The sequence below is a fragment of the Cebidichthys violaceus genome, unplaced genomic scaffold (assembly GCF_023349555.1).
Source record: "Cebidichthys violaceus isolate CVI_PGR_0920_01 unplaced genomic scaffold, fCebVio1.0.p SCAF_3, whole genome shotgun sequence".
NCBI classification, from domain to species: Eukaryota; Metazoa; Chordata; class Actinopteri; order Perciformes; family Stichaeidae; genus Cebidichthys; species Cebidichthys violaceus.
The window spans coordinates 5,001-28,555 of record NW_027176483.1 but is presented as its reverse complement, the minus strand read 5'-3'; the positions used below and the strand labels follow the sequence as shown (position 1 = coordinate 28,555).

The 23,555-nt window shown below is 40.9% G+C and overlaps 1 protein-coding gene across 1 annotated transcript in view; it reads right to left on the bottom strand.

The window, feature by feature from the left end:
- The window catches only part of LOC137881552 (laminin subunit beta-4-like), a 39,647-nt gene extending 21,302 nt beyond the window's left edge, over window positions 1-18,345 (bottom strand). Inside the window, 18 exon segments of the mRNA XM_068723536.1 lie at window positions 743-863; window positions 2,222-2,334; window positions 2,811-2,996; window positions 3,126-3,257; window positions 3,442-3,646; window positions 3,802-3,881; window positions 4,457-4,560; window positions 4,766-4,921; window positions 6,680-6,868; window positions 7,000-7,114; window positions 7,612-7,826; window positions 8,206-8,269; window positions 9,770-9,958; window positions 11,275-11,348; window positions 12,335-12,470; window positions 15,106-15,281; window positions 16,168-16,315; window positions 17,844-18,345. Coding sequence (XP_068579637.1) covers window positions 743-863; window positions 2,222-2,334; window positions 2,811-2,996; window positions 3,126-3,257; window positions 3,442-3,646; window positions 3,802-3,881; window positions 4,457-4,560; window positions 4,766-4,921; window positions 6,680-6,868; window positions 7,000-7,114; window positions 7,612-7,826; window positions 8,206-8,269; window positions 9,770-9,958; window positions 11,275-11,348; window positions 12,335-12,470; window positions 15,106-15,281; window positions 16,168-16,189 — 2,277 coding nt within the window. The 5' untranslated portion in view covers window positions 16,190-16,315; window positions 17,844-18,345.
- Window positions 18,346-23,555: the final 5,210 nt, after the last annotated feature.

Genomic DNA, 23,555 nt, shown 5'->3' with positions numbered 1-23,555 from the left:
ACTGTCCAGTCGTATGGTCAGCAGCAGCAAAAAAAGACATGAATAAACTACAACTAGTTAAAAACTGTGCTGCCAGATTGACACTCCAGTTCTCAATGAGAACAAATATAGAATACATGCAATCTCGCCTCTGCTGATCATCAGTTGAAATTAAACTCTACTACAGCCTCCTCATGTTTTCCAGAAATTAAGTATTTAATCAGACTAATAAATAAAAAAACACATGCAACAGACATCCCACAAGGAATGCTAGTTTAGAACAAACTTCCTCAAATGCACAGTTATCTACCGTTTAATATTGGCTTGGAACTCACTACGTCCTCATATAACTTAAAAATGAAACAATTAAATAGCGATAAAAGACACACTGAAGGCCACAGATAATATAACTGAAACTTTATTAAACTCCTGATCCTTCTTTTAAGATTATGAATGCAATGACCAAATTATCATGTATATGGTCTGTACTCATACTATACATCTAAGTGTCTGACTGTACTTTGTAATTCACTGTATTTTATTTTAACTGCATGTCTTATGTCATGTATTGTATGCATTATGTCTTGTACTTTCTGGGAACTACAGGGAGATTAGCTGTTGCCAAGGCATCAGTTAATGGGGATCCAGTTAAAAAACAAGTTGCCTACGTGAGCGTCTCTAACTGCTGCTTGGCTATTATTGAACCGTCAGACTGACAATCACTCAGAATGAGTGTCAGCTGAAGAGATGAAGACTTACTCACCGAGTCAATCAGTATGTGTGAGCTGGAGAAGCCTTCTGATCCGGGCTGTTTGTTAAAGACGACATCCACAAAGTACCGACTGGCTGTGTTCAGACACACTGGAGAGTGCAGAATACTCCCTCTGGAGACAAACAGACAAATAAACAAACAGATAAATAACTATCAAACAACGACGGTATCAAAAACTTAAACACAAAAAACTGTAACAGTAACAAACAAATGAAAGACAACAGTAACAAACAAACAACATTAAAACAAACTTAACTGGCTTTAGTTTAGTTGTGTTAATCTCATCCAATACATGACATGTAATCAATAATCATTGGTACAAGATGACTTTAACCTTACAGCGATCTCTAGGGGTCCCTATGTGAATAACACCTGTTGTCTGCCAGAAACAAAGGAGGAAGCAGTCTACGATATTTTATATCTGTGACTTTAAGATAATTTATTGTGGGCCCCGTTTCAGAAAGCAGATTTAACAAACTCTGAGCCTATCCCTGAACTCTCAGTTAACTATCCCTGAACTCTGAGTTAACTTACCCTGAACTCTGAGTTAACAAACCCTGATCTGTCAGTTAACTATCCCTGAACTCTGAGTTAACTAACCCTGAAATCTCAGTGAACTAACCCTGAACTCTGAGCTAACTAACCCTGAACTCTCAGCTAACTAACCCTGAACTCTGAGTTAACTAACACTGAACTCTGAGTTAACTAACCCTGAACTCTCAGCTAACTAACCCTGAACTCTGAGTTAACTAACCCTGAAATCTCAGTTAACTAACCCTGAACTCTGAGTTAACTAACCCTGAACTCTGGGTTGACTAATTCTGAACACTAGGTTAACTAACTCTGAACTCTCAGTTAACTAAACCTGAACAGCTGATCTGAGTTTGTTCAGCTTGTGCATGGTGAATGAAAAACCCATCATAAATGGATCTTGATTTGTATGATATGATTTCTTTCAACAAGAGCCTGAGTCAACGAGGGGAAAAGGGTCAATAAGTTAACAAAATTAAGTTTTATTCAGTATTGTCCATTAATTCATCATTTACCAAATTACATTTCTACATCTGTTCACAATATTGACTTGACTCTTTGTCAGAATCAGAAACAGTTTATCACCAAGTATGTTAGACAAGGAATGTGACTTGTTGATATTGGTGGTAATGATGGTAATATTTGAATGTTCAAAGAAATGATTTTCCTGAGTAACAAACTGATATCTAACCAGGATACAGAATGTAAAATACAGAGGATACCATTGATATAAATTAAATAAAACACTGTCTGTCTCTGTAAGAGGGAGACGGCGGATAGAAACTCTGGGTTTGTTACAGGTTAGGTTCAGTTTAATGGCGACATACACAAAGGTTAAGTTACCTCTCTTTCTGGAACTTTCCCTGATCTCAGGATTAACTTATTTCACCAAAGCGGCTTTCAATAAACAGACTCTGTTGTTTACTGACTTTGTCTCACCTGGAGTTTCCAGGAAGAATCAGACTTTTACTTCCTGTTGGGTCACTGCTGCAGCTGCCGTCGCCCAACGACACTGGGACGATGCTGACTGAAGCCAGCCAATCAGACGGAGACTGCAGAGGAAGATCAGCTGATGTTACAATACAGGAGTAAAGAAGTCACAGAAAATAAAAGTCATCATGCAGGTGAAGTTTAATTTTATAGTACTGCTTACACTTCAAAAGAAAATAAGTTGTTGTTTATGTTGTTGATGATCAGTTTCAAAGGATTTTTGTGATTGTGGAGCTCATTAAATTAACATTAACACGTTAAACAACATCCTCTGAACCAACTTCAGTTAAACAGGTCATGGTCTGTGCTGCAGGAGAGAGATGTGGGTTTAATTGACACAGCTGTAAATAGTAAGTTATATAAATACTATATATTATATACAAGAGTAAATACCTTTCCTCCTTTGTACATACACAAAACATAAGTGTGGTCGCACTGTATTTTTTTAATGAGACCCCTGTTCTTTAAAAATTCTGACCAAAATCAGGACTAGAAAAAGGACCAGTTCCAGGAACAGGACCCTGACTGTTCTCTTTACCTCTGACTCGTAATGAATAACCAGCTGGTAATCCATCGATGATGGCATGTTGTCCACAGTGAACCTAAGCCCCGCCCCATCCAACACTCTGACCAATCCCAGGCCGGTCCAGGTGATCGGCTGATCTTTCCTCTGACGGGGAACGATCTGCAGGGCGTGACCCGGGTCCAGAGGGAGGCTGTTCTGCTGCAGAACAGAAACCAATATCAGTTATACTCAAGGCGAAGGAGGACAACGTGATTGGCTGAAAAGTCCAACTGGGGCCCACAATTGGTCAAAACAAAAATGCAACAGGAAAGGAATCAAACGTCCCACCTGTCCCCGTCTCCACCGGCTGGAGAGGTCTCGAGTCCTCCGAACCAGAACGACTCTTCCGTTAGAGAACTTAAAGTCGTAACCCTGCTCTCTGTAATACTTCTCACACTGAGGTAAAACAACCGGGTTCAACTGAAAATACACATACACATTATTACATGTGTATACATACATATACACACACACACACACACACACACACACACACACACACACATACATATATATATATATATATATATACAGATGCTTTTACTGATGGATATTATTGCCAGTATTCACACTGATACCGTCACATTTTCATATCGTTACACACCAGAGAAGAAGACGAAGGAGAAGATGGTGAAGGAGGAAGAGTAGTAGAAGGAGAAGAAGAGCTTCCTATATGCAGCGGTGAGGCGAGCTCCGCCTCGTACAGGAAGTAGTCCAGTGGAGGCAGGAAATAACCGGGGGCGGGGTCAGAGCAACGCCGACCCACCATGTTGGGTAAACAGTGACACTGTCCATCCTCGGGAGAACACCTGAGGAGACGGGAGGTCCAACACCGCCGTCATCCCATTGCAAGATGGTTTATCGTTTCTCTTCATCTTCATGTATTCACTCATCAACTTGTTGTGTGAAAGCGGATTCAGACTCTAAATATTCGAAAAGCAAAATGAAGTCAGAGGAAACATACGTGGTGCTGTGAGCGCCTCCAACATCACAGTCACAGGGTGAACATCTGAACGCTGAGTTTCCCAAACCCCAGAAACCTGGCTGACCAGAAAACAGAGAGAAAAGCATTCAAATGGCAACCAATATCTTATTATTGTCTTCACTTGTACGCTGTCCAATGTTCTTGTTGTTCAGTAGCTTTACTGTATTTATATGTGGAGAGATAATCAGTCAACATTCAGTATTAATTGGTATAACATACACTCTGGTGAACTCTGGCCTGCATCCATCACCACCTTAATGTTGTTGATGTTGTGTAGTGAATATGTACTCTTTGTAATTGTGTTCTCTGGTTCCTGCCCATGAACTACAGATGTAAATTAGCTTATAGCTAAATCTGGTTCAGATATGTAGCTGTGCAATGTCCCTGCCAAAATGGATGGATAAATACCAAGAAGCCCACACTCTTGAGTGAATCTATTTGACAATGTAGTGTTGGCCTCTCTGTAGAAATGGCTTCCTATATTCACAGTGATCAATGGAGCTGAATCTTAATCAAAAGTCCTGTTGGTTCAGTCACAAACATACAGATTTCTGTAGTTATCCCCAGCGGCCACCAGAGGTCACTAAAGAGGCACATTGTATTCTAGACACCGGTTCTTAAAGATCAAACCTACCAGACATCGATCACACAGAGGACCGCTGGCCAAATGGACACACTCACAACTTCCTGTCAGCTGATCACATGACCCAACACTTCCCAAAACATGGCACCTGCACACTGAAAAAAACACACACGCATATATCAGACAGATATGATGAACACATCTGCATCAACGTTTCTATCAAAAGAATCAAAGCATCAGCTTCCTCTCATATTTGTTGTCATACATACTTTAAGAGGAAGCATGAAGCTTATCTGCTTCACTGCTATATGTTTATAAAAAGCTCTAACAGGTCAAATTAGATTTAATAATATTTCCCACCCTGACAGCCAACGGGGTCGTCCCGTCTCAGATTGAAGGAGCCATATCTGCATTGATCGCAGCGTCGACCCTCCACGTTTTCTTTACAGACACATCTGCCGCTCAGAGCGTCACACAAACCACCTCCCTCCGAACCCGCTGGGTCACAGTCACATGCTGGAACATAAGAACATGTATGAATATACAATATGAATATAGCTATGAATATACAGTCGCTACGTACTGTCACTACATGACCATGACTCCGACTGTAAAAATCACTGGCTTGTTCTCAGGGTTTGAAGAGCAACAAGGACAGATGTCGTTCCTCGCTCTCACAGATCCATTGTTAGAGACAAATCATATTCTCTCAATTTGATGATATATTTATGTCATCCAAATATAAATTAATATAATATTAATTTGATAATGATCAGCTGTGATAAGAGGAAAGGGTGGACTGAGTCTCGGATGTAGAAGGGGGCATCGGGAGAGTCTAACCCACGTTAGACTTATTATGTTTGTTAAGTACAAAGAACAGGTAACCACATTCATAGTTACAGTGGCCATAGTTACTTCCAACCGGAAGTCTTGTGAGAATCTTTATACACTTTGTGTAATGCTGTCCACAATAAATTCTTAATTAATCATGCCTTGTTGTAAATTCAGCAAATGATGCTCATGGAGGAAAACTGTAGTTTGGGCAAACGTTGCCTCGTCAGGTTTGCATGTCTGTAATCTGCCAGTAAACAGATAGAAGAATTAGAGGTTGTGAACTGGTAACAAATCCATACCTAACTCATACACAAGAGAAAGACGGAGAGAGCTCTTCCACTTTTAACTGTCCCTTCCTGTTAGCTAGTACGGACCATGTCTCGTGCTGTGCTGGAAAACTTCCATACAGCTTTTCTAATGCAACACTTAATTATACTAAATTATAATATTATTATAACTAAATAATGTGCATTAAAAACGTAATTGGAAACTCAGCTGGTGAATCTTTGTAAATGTTTTGTAGAATCAGACGTTTATCCTCGTGTTGTGGGTTCATGTCAGACCAACATCAACGCTGTGGACAAGAAGGGGATGAGTCGACTCTTTTTCTTGAGGAAACTCCGATCCTTCAACGTGTGCAGCAAGATGTTGGAGATGTTCTACCAGTCTGTTGAGGTCAGTGCACTGTACTTCTCCGTAGTCTGCTGGGGGAGCAGGAGCCGGAGACACCAACAGACTTAACAAACCGGTTAAGAAGACTCCATCATCGGCTGTAAACAAGACTATCTGGAACAGGTGGTGGAGAGGAGGACACTGAAGAAACTATTATCCATATTGGATTACCAGGACCACCCTCTCCACCACCTACTGCAGGGACAGACTGATCCAGCTCCGTTGTCATAAGGACAGGTACAGGAGAACATTCCTTCCCTCTGCTATAACACTCTATAATAAATCACCTCTGGCCAGATCATCCTCCAACTGACTACAACACCGCTACACTGTTGTTGTTTGCTGTTGGTGATCCTTGCACTACTGTGTAGTTTACCTAGTTTTTTCTTTAAATGTATTATGTTCTGCTGCTATTTTATTGTATTGTATATATTGAGCATTGTTCATACTTAATATTTTTATGTTTACTCTGTTACTTTGTTTGCTGCTGCTACAAACTAATTTCCCCCTGGGGATGAATAAAGTCTACATCTATCTGTCTATGTCGAGCATACGTTTATTTTTTGGTTTAATTAAAATTGTGTTTCTTGCCATATCCAATAACACACAACACATTATACATTAGGTTATTGATGTTTCTCAGGTATAGATGTTATTTAATGTGCATTTTAAAATCTAAAAACAATGAATATAAAAAGAGAGGTCAAATGTGTCAAATTGTGAATTCACACGGGTCAGAGTAAATAAATGAAAGCAGTTGAAGCGTACGTATGCAGGCGTGTGGGTCGTCCGTCGCTCTCTGTGGATCTTGATACAGAAAAGGCTGACATCGTTCACACTGAGACCCCGTCCTGTCATGGCGGCAGTCTTCACACACGCCGCCGCTCAGCCCGCCTGTCGCTTCAAAACGAGTGGCATCGAAGTGACAAGAGTCTGAGTGACCGTTACAGTTGCATCCTGAGAGAGACACAAAATACAGGGACATGATTACAAACTAATAAAGATGAATAATAACCCTCATCCTTATTCCAACAGAACACATGTTATGCTGCCTGCTTCATGTTTTGTATGAAAGGTTCAGCTTTTACTCCTGCAGGCTGTGTTTTCCCCTCCAGGCCTCCAGGGAGAGTCGTGGTGAAAGTCCTGACATCTCTCACAGTTCTCTCCGGCTGTATTGTGCTGACAAACACATCGACCGTGAACCTGAAGAACAGAAAGAAATCTGTGAACTGCTCCAACAACAGCGGACATTTGGTTTCAGACATTAATCTGAGGAGAGACGTCCCAAAATATGTAATTCTAAAGTCACTCTGACAAGGGTGAAGTGATTTTGTCAGAGAAAATACAGACTGATGGTCCACACTGGACACTGAAGCGCCTGCATCCTTTCATGTACACCAGTTCACTCAGGACGATCAGCGGCTCCGAGCTCCGAGGCCAGCTCACTGATAATAAATCAATGATTATGTATAATATGTGAGATAAATTATCTGATTCTAATGAATGACATGCATTTTTGATTTTACTCCCCGTCTCCCCGCTGTTCTACTGGAGCCCCCCCTACAGTCAGAAAGCAGGGATCACAAAGTTTTCACCTTGTTGATCACATGTTATGACATCATGCTGCCTAAAGGGGACACGGGTCTGCCAAATTGACCCAAACCAGTCCAGAACTGATCAGAGCTACTTCTGGTCCATACCATGCCAGCCTGGGTGAAGACGTCCCCTCGTCCTCCGTCCACAGGCGTACACTGGCTGGCATGTCCGTTACAGAAGCAGCTACCTCTGACCACCATGTTGTACAGAGCGTAGTAATATTTGTCCTGAGGGTTCCTGCGTCTTCGACCCAGCAGAGTGTCGCCCAACGTGAAGAGACGAGTGAAGTTAACGCGTATATTTGTCAAAGTGATCAGATCTGTGAATGACATGTTTTAATGTTTAATATGAACTTCTTTCTCTGTCTGATATAAACATATTTAATTGTTTATGTTCTTCTTTCTGTGTCTGATATGAAGACATTTAAATGTTTAATATATTCTTCTTTTTGTCTGATACAAACATTTAAATGTTTTATTTGTTTTTCTCTATGTGTCTGATATAAACATATTGAAATGATTAATATGTTCTTCTTTTTGTCTGATATGAACATATTCATATGTTTAATGTGTTGTTTGTTCTATGTCTAATAGAAACATGTTAAAATGTCATTTTCATACTATTTAAATATTATGGTTTCAATACACTGCTGACCACCATTCAGAGAGCACTATTCTCCTGTGTAAATGTCAACTCACCTTGGATATTCGGTGCATACGGGTTTCCTAATTCAAAGATAGGATCTAGAGCTTTCAGCACCACCTGTTGGACACAGTAAACCTTTTTGAATACAAAACAGATTTGTAAACACAAAAAAGGTCTTTTCGTAACATAATCTGCTCATAAAAGAAGCCAACGAGCAGTACAAACATGACTGTAATGTAATGTGTCTTGTTTGTTGTAATGTGAGTTTATTCTTAATCGTGAAGAAGTTTATAGTGTCTGGTTTGATAAGAGCTGGCGTGGGAAACCTCCACTTTATGGAGACATTTTCTATGGAGTTTCTGCCACAGGACTGAAATGCGTCTCATTAATACCTCAGAGGATGTCCTGGCAGGGGTGACTATTGGTTCAATCAATAATTTTTAGACCGTTGTGTTCATTTTGGGAACCTTTTTGTCCACTTCATGCACTTTGTAATTTTTCACAGGATATGCACCAAAATATGCACAGCAAGCCAACATTTGACGACACAGGGTCCAAACGGGTCTATGGTCAATCATTGATTTTGCTCTGTTCGATTAGGAATTGACCTTTTTGGGCCTTTTTTTACGTTTATCCAATTAAGGTCATATATTCTGTTCTGCAACTTTGTCCAAAATCATCAATTTTCATGAAGGGGGTCTAAACTAGACTTGACACAGCTAACACCCTTAAGAGGTGTGAAGATGGAGCAACATTTTTGCAGAGCACCTAGAACCACCAAATATTAGGTGCTTGATATTGACCCAAAGAGAGTTGCTACTCCAAAGTTAGGCTATCTGGTTGTTCTGGCGACCGATCATAGGACATCAGATGTCTGATTAATTTGGGGGGGAAAAGGAGTCAGGAATTACTTTTTTTCAAAGCTTCCAAATTGTAGGGACACTTTCCTAGGGGGGACAATAAGTAAATGTAGCAAATTTGAGCTCTCTAGCTGCTCAGAAGCCTGAGCAGCAGCCTAACGTAACACCCATAATGTTTTAATATAAATTAATTTGAAATGGAGAATCTGTCCACTAGAAATAACTTTATATTAGCGACCTCAACTCACTTAGGGGTACATTTAAGGGTCTTACCAAGGGTCTAGAGCTCCCAAAATCATGTTGCTAGATGTCACTCTATGACCTTCAAAGCAGAGTAGAGCTAAAGAAAAGGCATCATCTAAAGTAGTTCTCAACATTATATTAGTGTCCTTGGATGGGACTCTACCATCCACCTCAAATACCTTTAGTGGGAAAAATTTCCAAGCACTAATTAGTTGAGGGACACAGACTAAGGACATCCCCAGCTCTTTCCCGACATGTCCCAATTTGGGCGGTTTTTGATTTCATATGCTGAGATTAGACTATTCTGACCATTAGTTGGCCCAACTGAGGCTTTCTCGACCTCCAAATATGGATCTAATTAGATGGATTGAAAATTAAGGATTTTTTCCTTCTCCAAAGCAAGGGCTGAAAAGGACAGATTGTAAAGCCCCCTGAGGGACATTTGTGATTTGTTATGTTGGGCTATATGTATAAATTGGACTTGACTTAAATAAAAATGTGTTAAATGTGTTACCTCTCCGTCGGTGGATGGATCTGATCCAGAATATCTGCTGTCACAGACAATGTCGTCGATGCTGTCGGCTGGCTGGTTGGAAACAGAAGGGAACCAAAGCGAACAATCTTCTGCAAAGTAACGAAAAACCTTCCAGCTCCTTCCGAAATCTTTTGATCGCTCCACCAACATGGCTGCCGGACGGAAACTCTGCAAACAGAGAGAGCACGCAGGAAGACTGTATATACACACATAAAATGGGAAAAAGGCTTCCCTGGGAAGCCACTTTCATCCCCAACCCTTCTAGTAGTAGTAACAGCCATCTTTGACTCAATCCTATTATTAAACCCTAAACCTAAATTAAATTATAACTAATTTGAAAGCCTTGATCTTATTCTTTCACACCCAACCTGGAAAATACTACAGCCAATCCTATGTATTATAGTGTACTGGGCCCCAGGTCAGAGTTCTTATCAAGTTTAGTCCTTAAAACAGATAAAGTAATTATTGTAGGTGATTTTAATATTCATGTGAATGTCGATAATGATAGCCTTACTGAGCTTATCTCATTATTAGATTTGATTGTATACGGCATTAGGCAAATGTTTCTACATTAGATGTCTATCTGATAGTGCTGTCGCTAAATTTAAAGAAGCGTTTCCATCTGTATTTAATTCAATATCATGTCTCAATATAACAGAGGACTCCTATGCTAACTTTAGTCCATCCCAGATTGACAAGCTCACTGAGAATGACACTAGATCAAAATCACAAATTTTCCCTAGAGGGCTTTACAATTTGTACAGATGCGACATCCTCTGTCCCAGGACCCTCACATCGGTACAGGAAAAACTCCCCCAAAAGGAAGAAACCTCAGAGAGCAACAGAGGAGGGATCCCTCTACCAGGATGAACAAAAGTGTGATAGATGTCATGTGTACAGAATGAACAACATAACAATTGGAGCGAACTTCCTTTGTTTTATAATAAAACAAGTTAGCTCCATGGTATATCCCACAAACCCGCAAATTAAAGCAAAAATCGTGAAAACTTGAAAGAACATGGCGTTCCACCAATTTGGAAGAATCTCGGTTAGTCTGTCTTAAAACATATAAGACCCTCTGTAATGCCAGAGCAGCCTATTACTCATCATTAATAGAGAACAATAACAACAACCCCAGGTTTCTCTTCAGCAATGAAATGTATAGAAAGTGATTTGCAATCCAGCATTGTTGTTTGGCACCTGATTAAGATAAGATGTCGAAATGTTGGTCTTTGATTCAGAAAAATGTTGATTATTTCACAGAGAAACAGAAAGAGGATCAATAATATGAGCAGGAGATTCAGATTATCATGAAAAAGTACAGTAAAAGTTCAACAGTCCGGATGCATCAAACAATCCAAGAGAAACAGTGTGCAAAATAGACTGAATGTCTGTGACATCACATCAGCCAACCCGAGTTAGGAAAGCCGCTAAGTAAGTGCCTGTGATCATTAATATTTCATCTGGACAGGTTTGTGTTTTACCTTGAAGGTGAGGACCAGATGACTGAACTGGAACACAGTCTCCAGATCCAGCCGGATGCTGACCTGATGAACTCCTCCAGACAAGACAACAATATGCAGGTGAGTTAGTATATGGAACTATTAGATTTGTTACATCCCTAATTAATATAATGATTATTGATGATGGCATGTTGTAGGTTACCCAAACATATTCTCCTGTTTACATTGATGCTCCAACCTGTTTGAATGCTCCTATATTTCCCAGAAATCATAGTGAACACTGTTCAGAGACCATTAGCTCTGCTAACTAGCAACCAGTAACATCAATGCTAAGCTCTTCATCCAGCCAAAGCTGATGATACAATATATCTGTATTAGTATAACTTTCACCACATTACAGAAGGAGAAAACTAATTATTATTTTTCAGTCCAAATACAAACAAACAGATGGACGTCTAAAACAGCACAAAGGAGAATAAAAAAAAACAAAGGGTGCTTCTTGTATAGAAAATAGAAAAGATGAAAATCACTGATCTCAGAACACATTAAACATCATTTCAGACATTTGCTGTCACCACCATACGGACTGTAGATCAGTTCCTGATGCTCTTCACTGTAAATCTCACTGTTTTAAAAAAAATATTAGAATTGTCTTTTGATATTTAGTACCAACAATGTGACAAAAGTACATTTAACAGTTATAAACAATCAAAGAAAAGGAAATAAAATCTTATGCAGATGAGACATTCAGTTCAGAAGATAGAAACTCTTTGATTGGACAGTTTTGACCTTTGTGATGTTTTAAACCCACCGTTTTCAGATGATGTTATAAACTCACCGTTTTCAGTTGATGTTATGAACTCACTGTTTTCAGATGGTGTTATAAACTCACCGTTTTCAGATGGTGTTATAAACTCACCGTTTTCAGATGATGTTATAAACTCACTGTTTTCAGATGATGTTATAAACTCACCGTTTTCAGATGATGTTATAAACTCACCGTTTTCAGATGATGTTATGAACTCACTGTTTTCAGATGATGTTATCAACTCACCGTTTTCAGATGATGTTTTAAACTCACCGTTTTCAGATTGCCACCACTTCATTTTTCTCTCGGGGTCAAAGGTTGTGATGACGTTCTCAATGCGGTGGCTGTTGGGGTTGCCATGGCGATTGTATGGCAGATGAGAGTCACATGTGAAACATTTTTTCTCCTCCTGATGGACGAAGACACATTAAACCAAACTGATCAATAATCATCAATATGTCATTGTAGAAAATTGATTATGAAGTCTCAGTTCCTTTACCAGCATCTGTCTATTTGACCCGTTTCAATACAACTTGACTTAACTTTTTTACCAATTTTCTAAAATTAACTTTGACTTTATTGATTATTGATCTGTACAAAGCTCTGATTTATTCTGTCTGATTTTGAAAAATGTACACTATGCCATGACGAACAAGTAGAACTATCTCAAGATGAAAAACACTGTAAGTGGTGAATGAATTGTTGAAAGGCTGCTTCAGCATTCCAAGTATTGTTCTTCAAATCTTTATTCTTCAACTATTTCTTCCGTATGTATTTTAGCACTTATCTCCTTCCACATTTTTTAAGCTACAGAAACCATTCAAATATCAAAATGTTCAGCTCTTCAAGGATATGCCGCTTTTCATATTAATAATCTTTAAACTTTTTGAATTATTAAGCTTTTTGCAAATTTTTTTGAATGGGATGTCTATGGAGAATATCTTCAAATCCTCTTAAACTTCAACTTTCAAATCCTTCTACTTCCTCATACTTTCAGCTACAGACACCATTTCACAGAGTGAATTCTAACTCAAATGCTTGTGATGAAGCCTGTCATTTAATGACCTCTGTGAATGTGTGTTTCAAACATTCTGATTCTGTCTCCTGTCCTCCTCTCTCCCCCAACCAGCCCCACCCTTTCAAAATAAAAGCCCCATGGATTAACTGTATTTAAACATTAAGCTCAAAATGAGGCTTTTTTGTTGAAATACTTAATGCTCTTACTAATACTGCGACAACTACTACTGCTGCTAATATTTCTAGTATTACTACTACTATGGCTACTACTACTAAAACTACTACTACTTTTATTGCAACTTCTGGTGTTGCTACTATTACTACTACTACTGCTGCTGTTATTACTGCTACTACCAATACTACTACTACTACTACTACTACTACTACTATTGTTATTTCAACTACTACTACTACTCCTACAAATAGTTCTACTACTTTTACTGCTATAACTTTGACGGTAAAATTGTTTAGCTTCAAGCTTTTCCTGTATTGTAATTCAGCTCTTAGCTTCTTTTGATAATACAGTTTAGCTTCCAAGTCTGCTAGTTCGACATTTCAACTAGAAGGGTTTTCAGCAGTGCAGTTTAATGATATGATGTTAAAAATATGTTTCTCTTCTTTGTACTCTTCAGACCATATTGTTGTGTTTTTTGCTTTTATAGTGTAGAGAATATCTGTCAGAAATTTAATAGAAAGTACAAAGGAATGTACATGACGCAGATGTTTAACCAATTAACTACTTTGTCACGAATTCCACTTCATCTTAGATTGTTTTCATCCTGCCTGTTTATTTAACTCTCCTGTCATTTCAGGTCCTGCCATTCACACCCTATCATCACTCATTGCCCTCACCTGGTCTTCCACACCCATCTCACTTGCAGCCCATTCCCTCATTAGTCCCTCACTATTTAGGTCCACTCACTTGCACTTGTTCCTTGCCAGATTGTCTTGTGTGTCACTACAAGCTCGCCAGCGTTATTAAAGTATTATTCGTGATCTGCCTGTTCCAACCCTGCCTGTCTGTTTGTTTGTTTTTTCGAGCCTTGGAGTCTTTGCATGCCCATTGTTGGATTTGTTTGCCTTTTAGACTGACCTTTTGACACTGCCTGAATACAAGTAAACCAAACTATAGTTGCACTCTGTCTCTGTGTTGTGCTTTTGGGTTCCCGTACTTGTAATCCTTACATACCTAAAACATGCCTGTCAGCACAGAACAGTAAAGAAAAGAACAGTAAAGAACAGAACAGTAAAAAGAACAGAATAATAAAAAGAAAAAACAGAAAAGAACAGTTAGGAACATTTCTGTGAAATAATAAAGATTGTAAAGAAAGAAGAGATGACAAAGAAACTGCAGTTGGAGGAAAAAGAAAGAAGGAAAAATGCAGTGAAAAGGAGAAGTGATTCCTCAGGGTGGAAAAAAGCAGCATGAGATAAAGTGACAGATCAGAACATGTTTGAGTATGAAAGTCACAGTTCAAGGCAGAGACACGTCAATCAGACAGAAAGCAGAGAACAGAAAAAATTCAGACAGAGAACATCAAGTTCAGCTGGACTACATATGTATACACACACACACACACACACACACACACACACACACACACACACACATACATACATACATACATATATATATACGTGTGTGTGTGTGTGTATATATATATATATATATATACGTGTGTGTGTGTGTGTGTGTGTGTGTGTGTGTGTGTGTGTGTGTGTATATATATATATATATATATATATATATATATATATATATATACTGTATATACTGTATATGTTTCTCTGTAACATACTCCAAAGCTACTACATACTCATACTTCATCTAACTATACTAGTTGCACTACTTATATTTTGACTCAAACTACATTTTGCACTTGAATATCAGTTTTTTATTCAATAATTACAAAGAGACAGTTTGAGTTCATTGGAGAGGGTTAGTGTCTTTTTCTTTCCTTCTGTAGAAACTTATTGATCTTTGATTATAGACAAAAACCTTGCCATGATTTAAGGTGACCTCTGACCTCCAGGTATCCAATGATGCAATAGTTCTGTGGTCCATCCAGTCCACAGGTGGATGAGGCTGACAGCTGAGTCGCTCGACCCACCATCAAGTCACCGAGCTGGGGATTACAGGAGCCGCCAGGACACTGGTCATTGCGATCCTGGGGTTCCTGGAGTCGAGCTACTGGAAGAAAAACTGCGGGAGGATAGAGCAGTAGGTAAAATAACATTTTAAAGTAATCTGTTCAAAATGGTTTGGAAACATCATTGAACTTCGATAAAGAGCTGTAGCAAGAATATATTTGAGAATCTAAAAAGAGAATTTGTAAAGATACTGTCAGGCAGAGTCGAGAATTTTCTTTTATATGAATCACAATAAAGACTTTATTTGAGCTTTTTGCAAATTACAACAAACAATGATGAATTAGTTGATTTCAGTGGAGAATCATTACATATCATATGTAGAACAATTTACAGGAAGGCTTTTAAATACAACAGACTGAGGGGAAAAATCAAGTGACAACAAGCAGAAAAATTCTACCCAAGAGCTCAACAAGTGATTACATGTCTGAAGACACTTCATCTGCTGACAGAACATAGTTTGATGCCAAAGAAAACCAGGCGGATTCTCCCTGAATCTACATACCTGACAGGGCCTGCCTGCATCAATACACCTGATACCCGCCATCCTGGTTCAATACACCTGATTCATCCTAACTGGATCAATACACCTGATTCCCTCTATCCGGGATCAATAAACCTGATACATCCAACCTGGATCAATAAACCTGATACATCCAACCTGGATCAATACACCCGATACATCCAACCTGGATCAAGACACCCGATACATCCAACCTGGATCAATACCGCTCCTCTCTTTCTAGATGAATACATTTCCTCTGATTAAACATTAAATCTTGTCTGATCTTTACAATCACTTCACCTTAAACTCTACCTGATTACATTTGACAGAATCATCAACATCGTGACATCACATTTTATTTTGGAAAATAAATTAGCCAAACAGCTTCATGCGCCAATCCAAATCCAGAAAATGTGACTAAACAAGCTGAACTCACCTATGAAGAAGATGAAGATCATGTTGTGCTGAGATGTTTGATGGACTCTGATGGACTCTCTGACTGACTGCTGGACTCTCTGCTGGACTATGATGGACTCTCTGATGGACTCTACTTGATTATCTGATGGACTCTCTCACTCTCTCTGCTGGAGCACAAACATTTACAAAGATTCAAACACATAATGAGTTAAATACATAATTTATTGTCTGACAGTTGATCTGAGCTCAGTTGTATCTCCCCAAACAACTAAAACACAAACCTAGAGTCCTGAACACAAACATCAAAACCACAACCCGACCTTCATCTGTGTGGGACTGTTGACATTTACAATGGACAGAAATTCCCTTCTGGTGGTTTCATGACTCCACATTAAACTGCAGACAAACTACACACAAAGTGAACAGTCTTTGATGTATGTCTTCTGTCTTTGAGACGGTCCCTGAGTCAAAATGTATGTCTTCTGTCTTTCACAAACCAGATCTGGAACAGGAAATATAATAGTACCCCCCCCCCGTAGCCATCGGGGACTGATGAACTTTAAGGGGAATGTTTGGGCCTCAGCAGTAATTGTGGTGATTTACTGAATATGAGTGTGTTTGTACTTAAACTCAGAGTAGAAACTGTGCTGACATTTAAAACAATGCAGAAGGTCCTGTTAGTGAATAACAGGCTGTCAGTAACTTTGTGTGAGCAGAAGCAACGTTCATGTTTTATTCTATTTCTGCTGTTAAATATGTGTATAACATTCTAACTTTGTGCCATATAAGATATAAAGATACCGTCTAAGATTTAAAGACATCATCTAAGATTAAAGACACCATTTAAGACACCATCTAAGATTTAAAGATACCGTCTAAGATTAAAGACACCATCTAAGATTGAAGATTATTTCATTGCTTTATTTCCTCTATTATACAGCCAACAGGTAGGACTGAAACAATGGCAGGGACTCATTCTTTGTATATCAGTATTAAAGCTAGGGTGTGTAATCTTGAGAAAATAGCATGATTTTGCCATATTTTTTAAATAATCCAAGCGAAAAACCTATTTTAATGAAAGTAGCTAGCAGCACCTGCTACACACGTTGCTAAATCTATCAAAAAAGTCATTGAGCCGGCAACAGTGACAACCCGTGTATTCAGGCCTTCCTTTCAAAGCCACTCCCCCAAAAGTGAAATACTAAATAATGAACGTAAACATATAATAAAAGTAAACAACAAACACAACTTTTGTTAGTACTTGGGTTTAGGGTCACTAGCTTGTGGAAGACTTTTATTACACTAAATGATTTACCACCACACATCAAGAAAACTGTAACAACCTCAGAATAAGTACTTTGTATTTAGAAAGTATTTAGAAAAGTGAAAGTTGATCTGTTTTCTACTACAGCCAGTCACTGTCATTGCCACGGTAACATGTTGTCTCACTATGACTCCAACAGATTACACTTATTAAAACTAAACACACATCATCTTATCCACTTACATTTGGTTGAGAGGTTTTGTTAGAAACTACTGATTAAATCCAGGTTGGTGGAGAGCAACATCTCCAACATGTCAAATAAAGATTAAAGATACTTTATCAATCTACCAACATCATAAATCATCATAAGTCGACTAGCAACAGGGTTCAGGTCTCATTTGGAACAAATAAGAGAGTGAATAGGAGCCTACCTGTTTCTGCTGCCACACTAAAAGAATGAACACACCTGGGCAGGTAACAGCACACCTGAGACAAATGTAGCCAGAGGCTGTTTGTATCAACGAGAGAAAGGGAGAGGGAGAGGGAGGGAAAGAGACATAGAAAGAAAGAGAGGGAGGTAGGGAGAGAGAGAGACAGACAGACAGAGAGAGATAGGGGGAGAGAGAGACATATATATATAGAGAGAGAGAGAGAGCAATAGGGAGAGAAAGATAGCGAGAAAGAAAGAGAGAGAGAAAGAGACAGAGAGAGAAAGAGAGCAAGAAAGAAAGAAAGAGAGAGAAACAGAGCGAGAGACAAAGAGAGAAAGAGGGTAATAGCAAGAAAACCCTGATTATCGAGTGATGATCGTCAATTGATTGTAAAGTTGGTGCAAAATGTTCTGTGCGTGTTCATATCAAGCCATAGCGCCTGTGTAGTAAGTTTGGTGGCTCTAGCTTATTCCTTAGGTATAGCCGCCCTTAGACTCCCATCAATAAGATGATAGGATGACATGATAAGGGATGATAACCACATCGAAATGGGTTATTGGGTTATAACTTTTTTTGGGGTTAGGTTTGTTTAGGGGCGCGGCCCTCCTAAGAGGGTTAGGGGTTAGGGGTTAGGGTTAGGGGTTAGGGTTAGGTTTAGGGTTTTGGGGAACAGTGCTGTAAAAAAACAGCCACGCCCCCGATGTACTGTCCATCACCGAGCCCAGCTCCGAGGTCCTCAATGTTCATTTAGGCCCTGCGGTTCCTTGGTGCCGAGTCTAGCGATCCATTTTTTCTCCGCAGTTTTCCTTTGGGCCGTGGTCCAGGTGTCTTTGCACTCAACTACTGTTGTAGTTAATGATGCCAGTCCATGGAGGAGAAAGTGTTTGACCAGTGGTGTGGCCATCTTCTTTCTCCTGGTGATGTTATATTTGTGTTGGGCATAGCGTGTAGCGAGCATATTCCCTGTTTCACCCACATATTTCAAGGAACACTGTTCGCATGAAATAATGTAAACACAGTTTTTTGTGTGAGGGTCTCCTCGGATTAAGGATTTCAATATTTCCCCTGTGCTGTTGTTGGTGAGCCAATGCCGATGTTTAAAGTAGTCCTTGAGTATTTTGGGCCTAGGTTTAGAAAGTGGTGGCATTTTAGCCTTTACCAGAAAATCTTGCAGATTTTTATTCCTTCTAAACGCTGGGATAATGCTATGGTTTTGTAACGTGGGAGACCCTTTGATGTATTTATTGAAGTGAATTCTGAGTTGATTTGACAGGTTCCTTGTGGACGGCGAGTAGGTGGTGATGAGCGGAAGATTAGAGGTAAGTGTTGTAGGTTTCACATCTAGAAAAGTCTTGAGGACCTTTCTACAGAAGGACCTGGAGTACCCCCTTGTGGACAATGCACGAAACAGTGTTTTGACTGCTTCCTGAAAATCCTTCTGTCCTGTGCAAATTCTGTGGAATCGAAGTAGCTGTGATTTAATTAGACCAGCGTAAGTATGTTTGGGATGAAAGCTAGTTTTATACAGGAGAGCATGTGTGTCAGTTTCTTTAAAGAAGACTTTGATGTCCAGACATTGAGTTTTTTGGAAATTGTTTCCTTTAAAAGTAGTCGTATCCAGAAAATCCACAGAAGTCAGACTACTGGTAGATTTAATCTTGATCGAGTCCCTGTGAGTATTGAGGGTATTAAGGAAGGTGTCAAATTCTTGTTTGTTGTGGGTCCAAACTCCCCAGATATCATCCAGGTATCTGTAATAATGGAGCGGCTTTTTGTCACAGGCCTGCAGTGCAGAAGCCTCCCACTCAGCCATAAAGATGTTGGCATAAGCTGTTGCAAATTTTTTGCCCATGGCTGTTCCTTTAATTTGTAGAAACCATTCCTCATTAAATTGGAAATCATTTTTGGTCAAATTTATCTCCAATAATTGTAATAGCTCTTTGTCTGGCCTCTTTTTGTTCCTGTGTTTTTGAAATGCATTTTTAATGGCTTGTAGCCCCTCTTGAATGTCAATGTTAGTGTATAAGCTGTCAATATCAATAGTGAAGAGAATGGCTCCATTTGGAATTTTCAATTTCTTCACGATATCCACAAAATGATAGGTGTCCTTAATATAGCTGGGGTGTGTTGTGGAGAGAGGATTTAGAAAGTGGTCCAAGTACTCCGCCGTGTGGTAGGTTTCGCTGCTGCAGTCTGAGACAATCGGTCGGCCCGGAGGGATTTTATGCGGTAAGCTCCAATTGTTGGGATCCTTGTGGATTTTAGGGAGCATATAGAATAATCTAGCTCTGGGTGTGGAGTCCCCCATGAGATAGTGCTTCTGTTTAGTGTTGATGAACTTTTTCTCATGTAAAGATTTTATGATTTTATTCACTAAGGGGATGGTGTCCAGGTAGATTGGTTTATCCAATTTGACATAATATTTTGGGCCGTTCAATTGTCTGTAGCCTTCCCACAAATATTGTTCCCTATCCAAAATCACTATGGCACTGCCTTTATCTGCCGGTTTGATAACCACGTGTTTGTTATCTTTTAATTGTGTGAGGGCTCTGATTTCAGGTTGGCTAAGATTAGGAGTGACTTTATGGACTTTAAATTTGGTGTCAAAATGTCTCTCGTCTGCCTGGATGATATTCTCAATTTCGCGTGGAATAACTGCTTTTGGAGGAGTCCACGTTGATTTAAGAATAAAGGGGAGTCGTTTTGTGGGAGGCATATGCTCATAGTACGCAGCTAATTTGAGTCTTCTGTGATATTGTTGTACATCGTGCTTAGTCTGTGGGAAGATATCCTTATTAGTGCCCTTAGTGGGGATAAAATTGAGTCCCCGGGAGAGCAGGGATAGTTGTTCAGCTGTTAATTTTACATTTTTGGTTAAGTTGATAACCGATTTGTTCCCCTCCTGTGAAGGCAGGCTTGTGGGGACTCTTAATTTAAAAACGAAGACCAGTGGTCAAACATGGCTTTTGCCGTCTCATGTGTCCAGTGAATATTGTCTGTTTCTGTTTTGAATTGAGTGCTGGGTAACATGGGAATATACTCACTCAACGATGCAATGTGTAGGTTGAGTTCTGTTAAGCAGAGTTTCTCCTTGGCTGGCAGGTTGTGGGAGAAGTTGATCTGTGGAACGAGGATCTCAGCACCGGGAAAGCTAAGCTTCGCCGTTCTCAGCATACTCTGTAGTTGCTTGATGGACGTTTCTTTTGCCTTTTGATCCCGGTTACAGATGCCGAAGGACATAATGATCTTCTCCACCGTGCCAAATGCTGTCGTATTTTCCAGGACCCCTTCGGCATTCCTGAAGTTGGCCCCTGGAAAGGAATCAATCTGCAGGTCAGAGATGGTGTGTGGTGGCAGTTGATGAACATTTGAGTCTCCCATAATGACCCATTTTTTGTGGATGTTGAGGTGCCAGTCTTTCATCTTTCTCGAAGTGGTCATATGTCTTGTAGGACGGAACCGGCCCGCTGCTTGGGGTGTAAAGAGTGGGGCCGTCGTGATAGCAGGGGTGAATAGGGACTGCACTGCCGTCTGCAGTGTGTTGGTTGCCCTGGGTTCCAGGATGGTGGGAACCCTGATGAGAGGACGGCCCTCACTCAACCTGCTCTCCACCTCTGGGAGGGTGGTGCGGTCAGTCGGTGACAGTCCAATAATGGAGCTTGTGTCATGCGCCACACAACAGTTCCCCGTTGTTGGGGTGTGGGGGCTGGATGCGGAAGGCGTTGCGCTAACCCGGCTTGTGGTGAATGTTCTCCGGAGTCTCTGGGGTTGTGGATGAAGCAGAATAGGAGTTGTAAAAGGGAGATCCTCCTCTGGCGTGTCCTCAATGACCCGCAGAGATGGATCCCATCCTGATGTGGGGAGAGGCAAAGTTTCAGCAGTCTCCTCATCCTCTTGTATTGTGGGGTCGGGGGTGCGTGTTGGCGTCTTAAGTGACAGGGGGGACCTGTCCGTGGTTGCAGCATGCACCAGCGCTGTAGTCTGGGTCGTCACTGCAGCTGTGTTGCGGCCCAAGTTGGGCTGGAGTTGGGGGTCTGTTGTTGCGCTAACCCGGGGGGCCGGGTCCTCCGGTGTAGGCGGGGCACTACGCTCACGGGGCCGCATCAGTGCCTCCGTGATGATTTCCTCCGTCTTGGTGAGTGTTGCAGGTGTCAGTCTGCGACCGAAATGTCTCTTAGCCCAGTTGGTTGCTATTTCAAACGGAGCCTGCCACTCGGGTGTCCCAAACTTATAGAGTTCACCTATTTCACCTTCAATCACCCGTTCATAGTGGTCACGGAGAATGACCAATGTTGTATGTGCCCAATTTTTAGCGTTCCCTGCAATCAGTTCTAGTGTCTGTTGACTCGGTATTGCAGGTTTAATCACCGTAGTTAATTGTGTCATCATCTTCTTTATTGACACTGGTGTTTTGTCGGTACTCACATTTGAGAAGTGATGAACAGTCTTAATAATTCTGTGCAAAACGTGGCACTTCGGGGCAAAGTCTGGATCATCTGACTTGGGTTTGTTGTCCTCTCGTTCCCTCCGTTCAGGCCGATTGCGCGTTGTTGTTTGTTGATGGTCCCATCTCCTTGGCCCGCTCCGTCGGCTGTGTGTGTCGATGCGCTGGCGCTGGTGCTGGTGCTCGCGCGCCGGCGCTGGGCGCCTCCGGCTGTCATCTCCGTTTCCAAAACGGCGCGGCGAGTTTCTGTCGTAGTCCTCCCGATATCGGGTCGGCGAGCCCCCTCTGTAGACCCTGTCAAATCCACGTGGGGGATCCGGTCTGTAGTCTGCGCTGGGCTCATTTCTGCGATGTCGCGATGCGCCGTAGTTGTCGGGTCGGCGTCTGCTCTCCGAGGGCGCGCGCCTTACGGGCCGGTGGAGAGATGGATCTCGTCGGTCCTGGCGAGATGTGTTGCGTCGGGGAGAACCCCGCTCATGGAAAGAGAGGCCGGCCCTGGTCACCGAGGCGTAGGTTCTTCTGCGGGGACGGGAGGGGGTCCGACGACGGTGGGGAGACCAGGGGACTTCCTGGCTTCGTGCAGGAGAGCGCGCCCTCCGCGCGCTATGCTCTCTTCTAACCACCCTCTCACTGGCATAATCACCCCGGTGGTGCCTGGATATATCCCTCCCTCTGTGTATGGAGGTGGGTCTGACGTGCCGCTCCGGGCTGCGGTCACGTCCCTGGCGGCCCCTCCTGCTCGTCACCGTGGTCCACTCACCTTCGTGATGGCGTCTGTGGTAGCTCATGTTGTTGTGCTAACGGCGTCGTGTGTGCTTTAAGCCAAGTAAAAGTTTCAGAAGCACTTTTTCCTTTTTTTTATTTTGCAAAACGAAAATAAAAGAAAATAAAGAAAGTATACAGCAACGTTTCGATTGTATTCAATCTTCTTCAGGCTGATTTAAACTTTGAAAGATAGCTAATTCTGTGAAGCGTAATTGCGCGAGTGTGCTACTCCTCAGGCACGCTGGAAAGAGAAGGAGATGACGCATCGATGACACTACGTCAGGTCACAGGTCAAGTGTCAAATGACGTAGAGAGGTCAACATTCACCTTGTTTTGTGGTCAAAAGCTTTTCATGCTCTTTCCAATCAATAAATAAGTCTAAATGACATAAAATATAGCACAACATGAAAACAGTAATAAACCTGTACCAGCTTAACATTGTTGTCATTATTTGTAGAACCAGTAAGAGGTTTCTGTGCAAATGTGAAACACAATTTTTGACA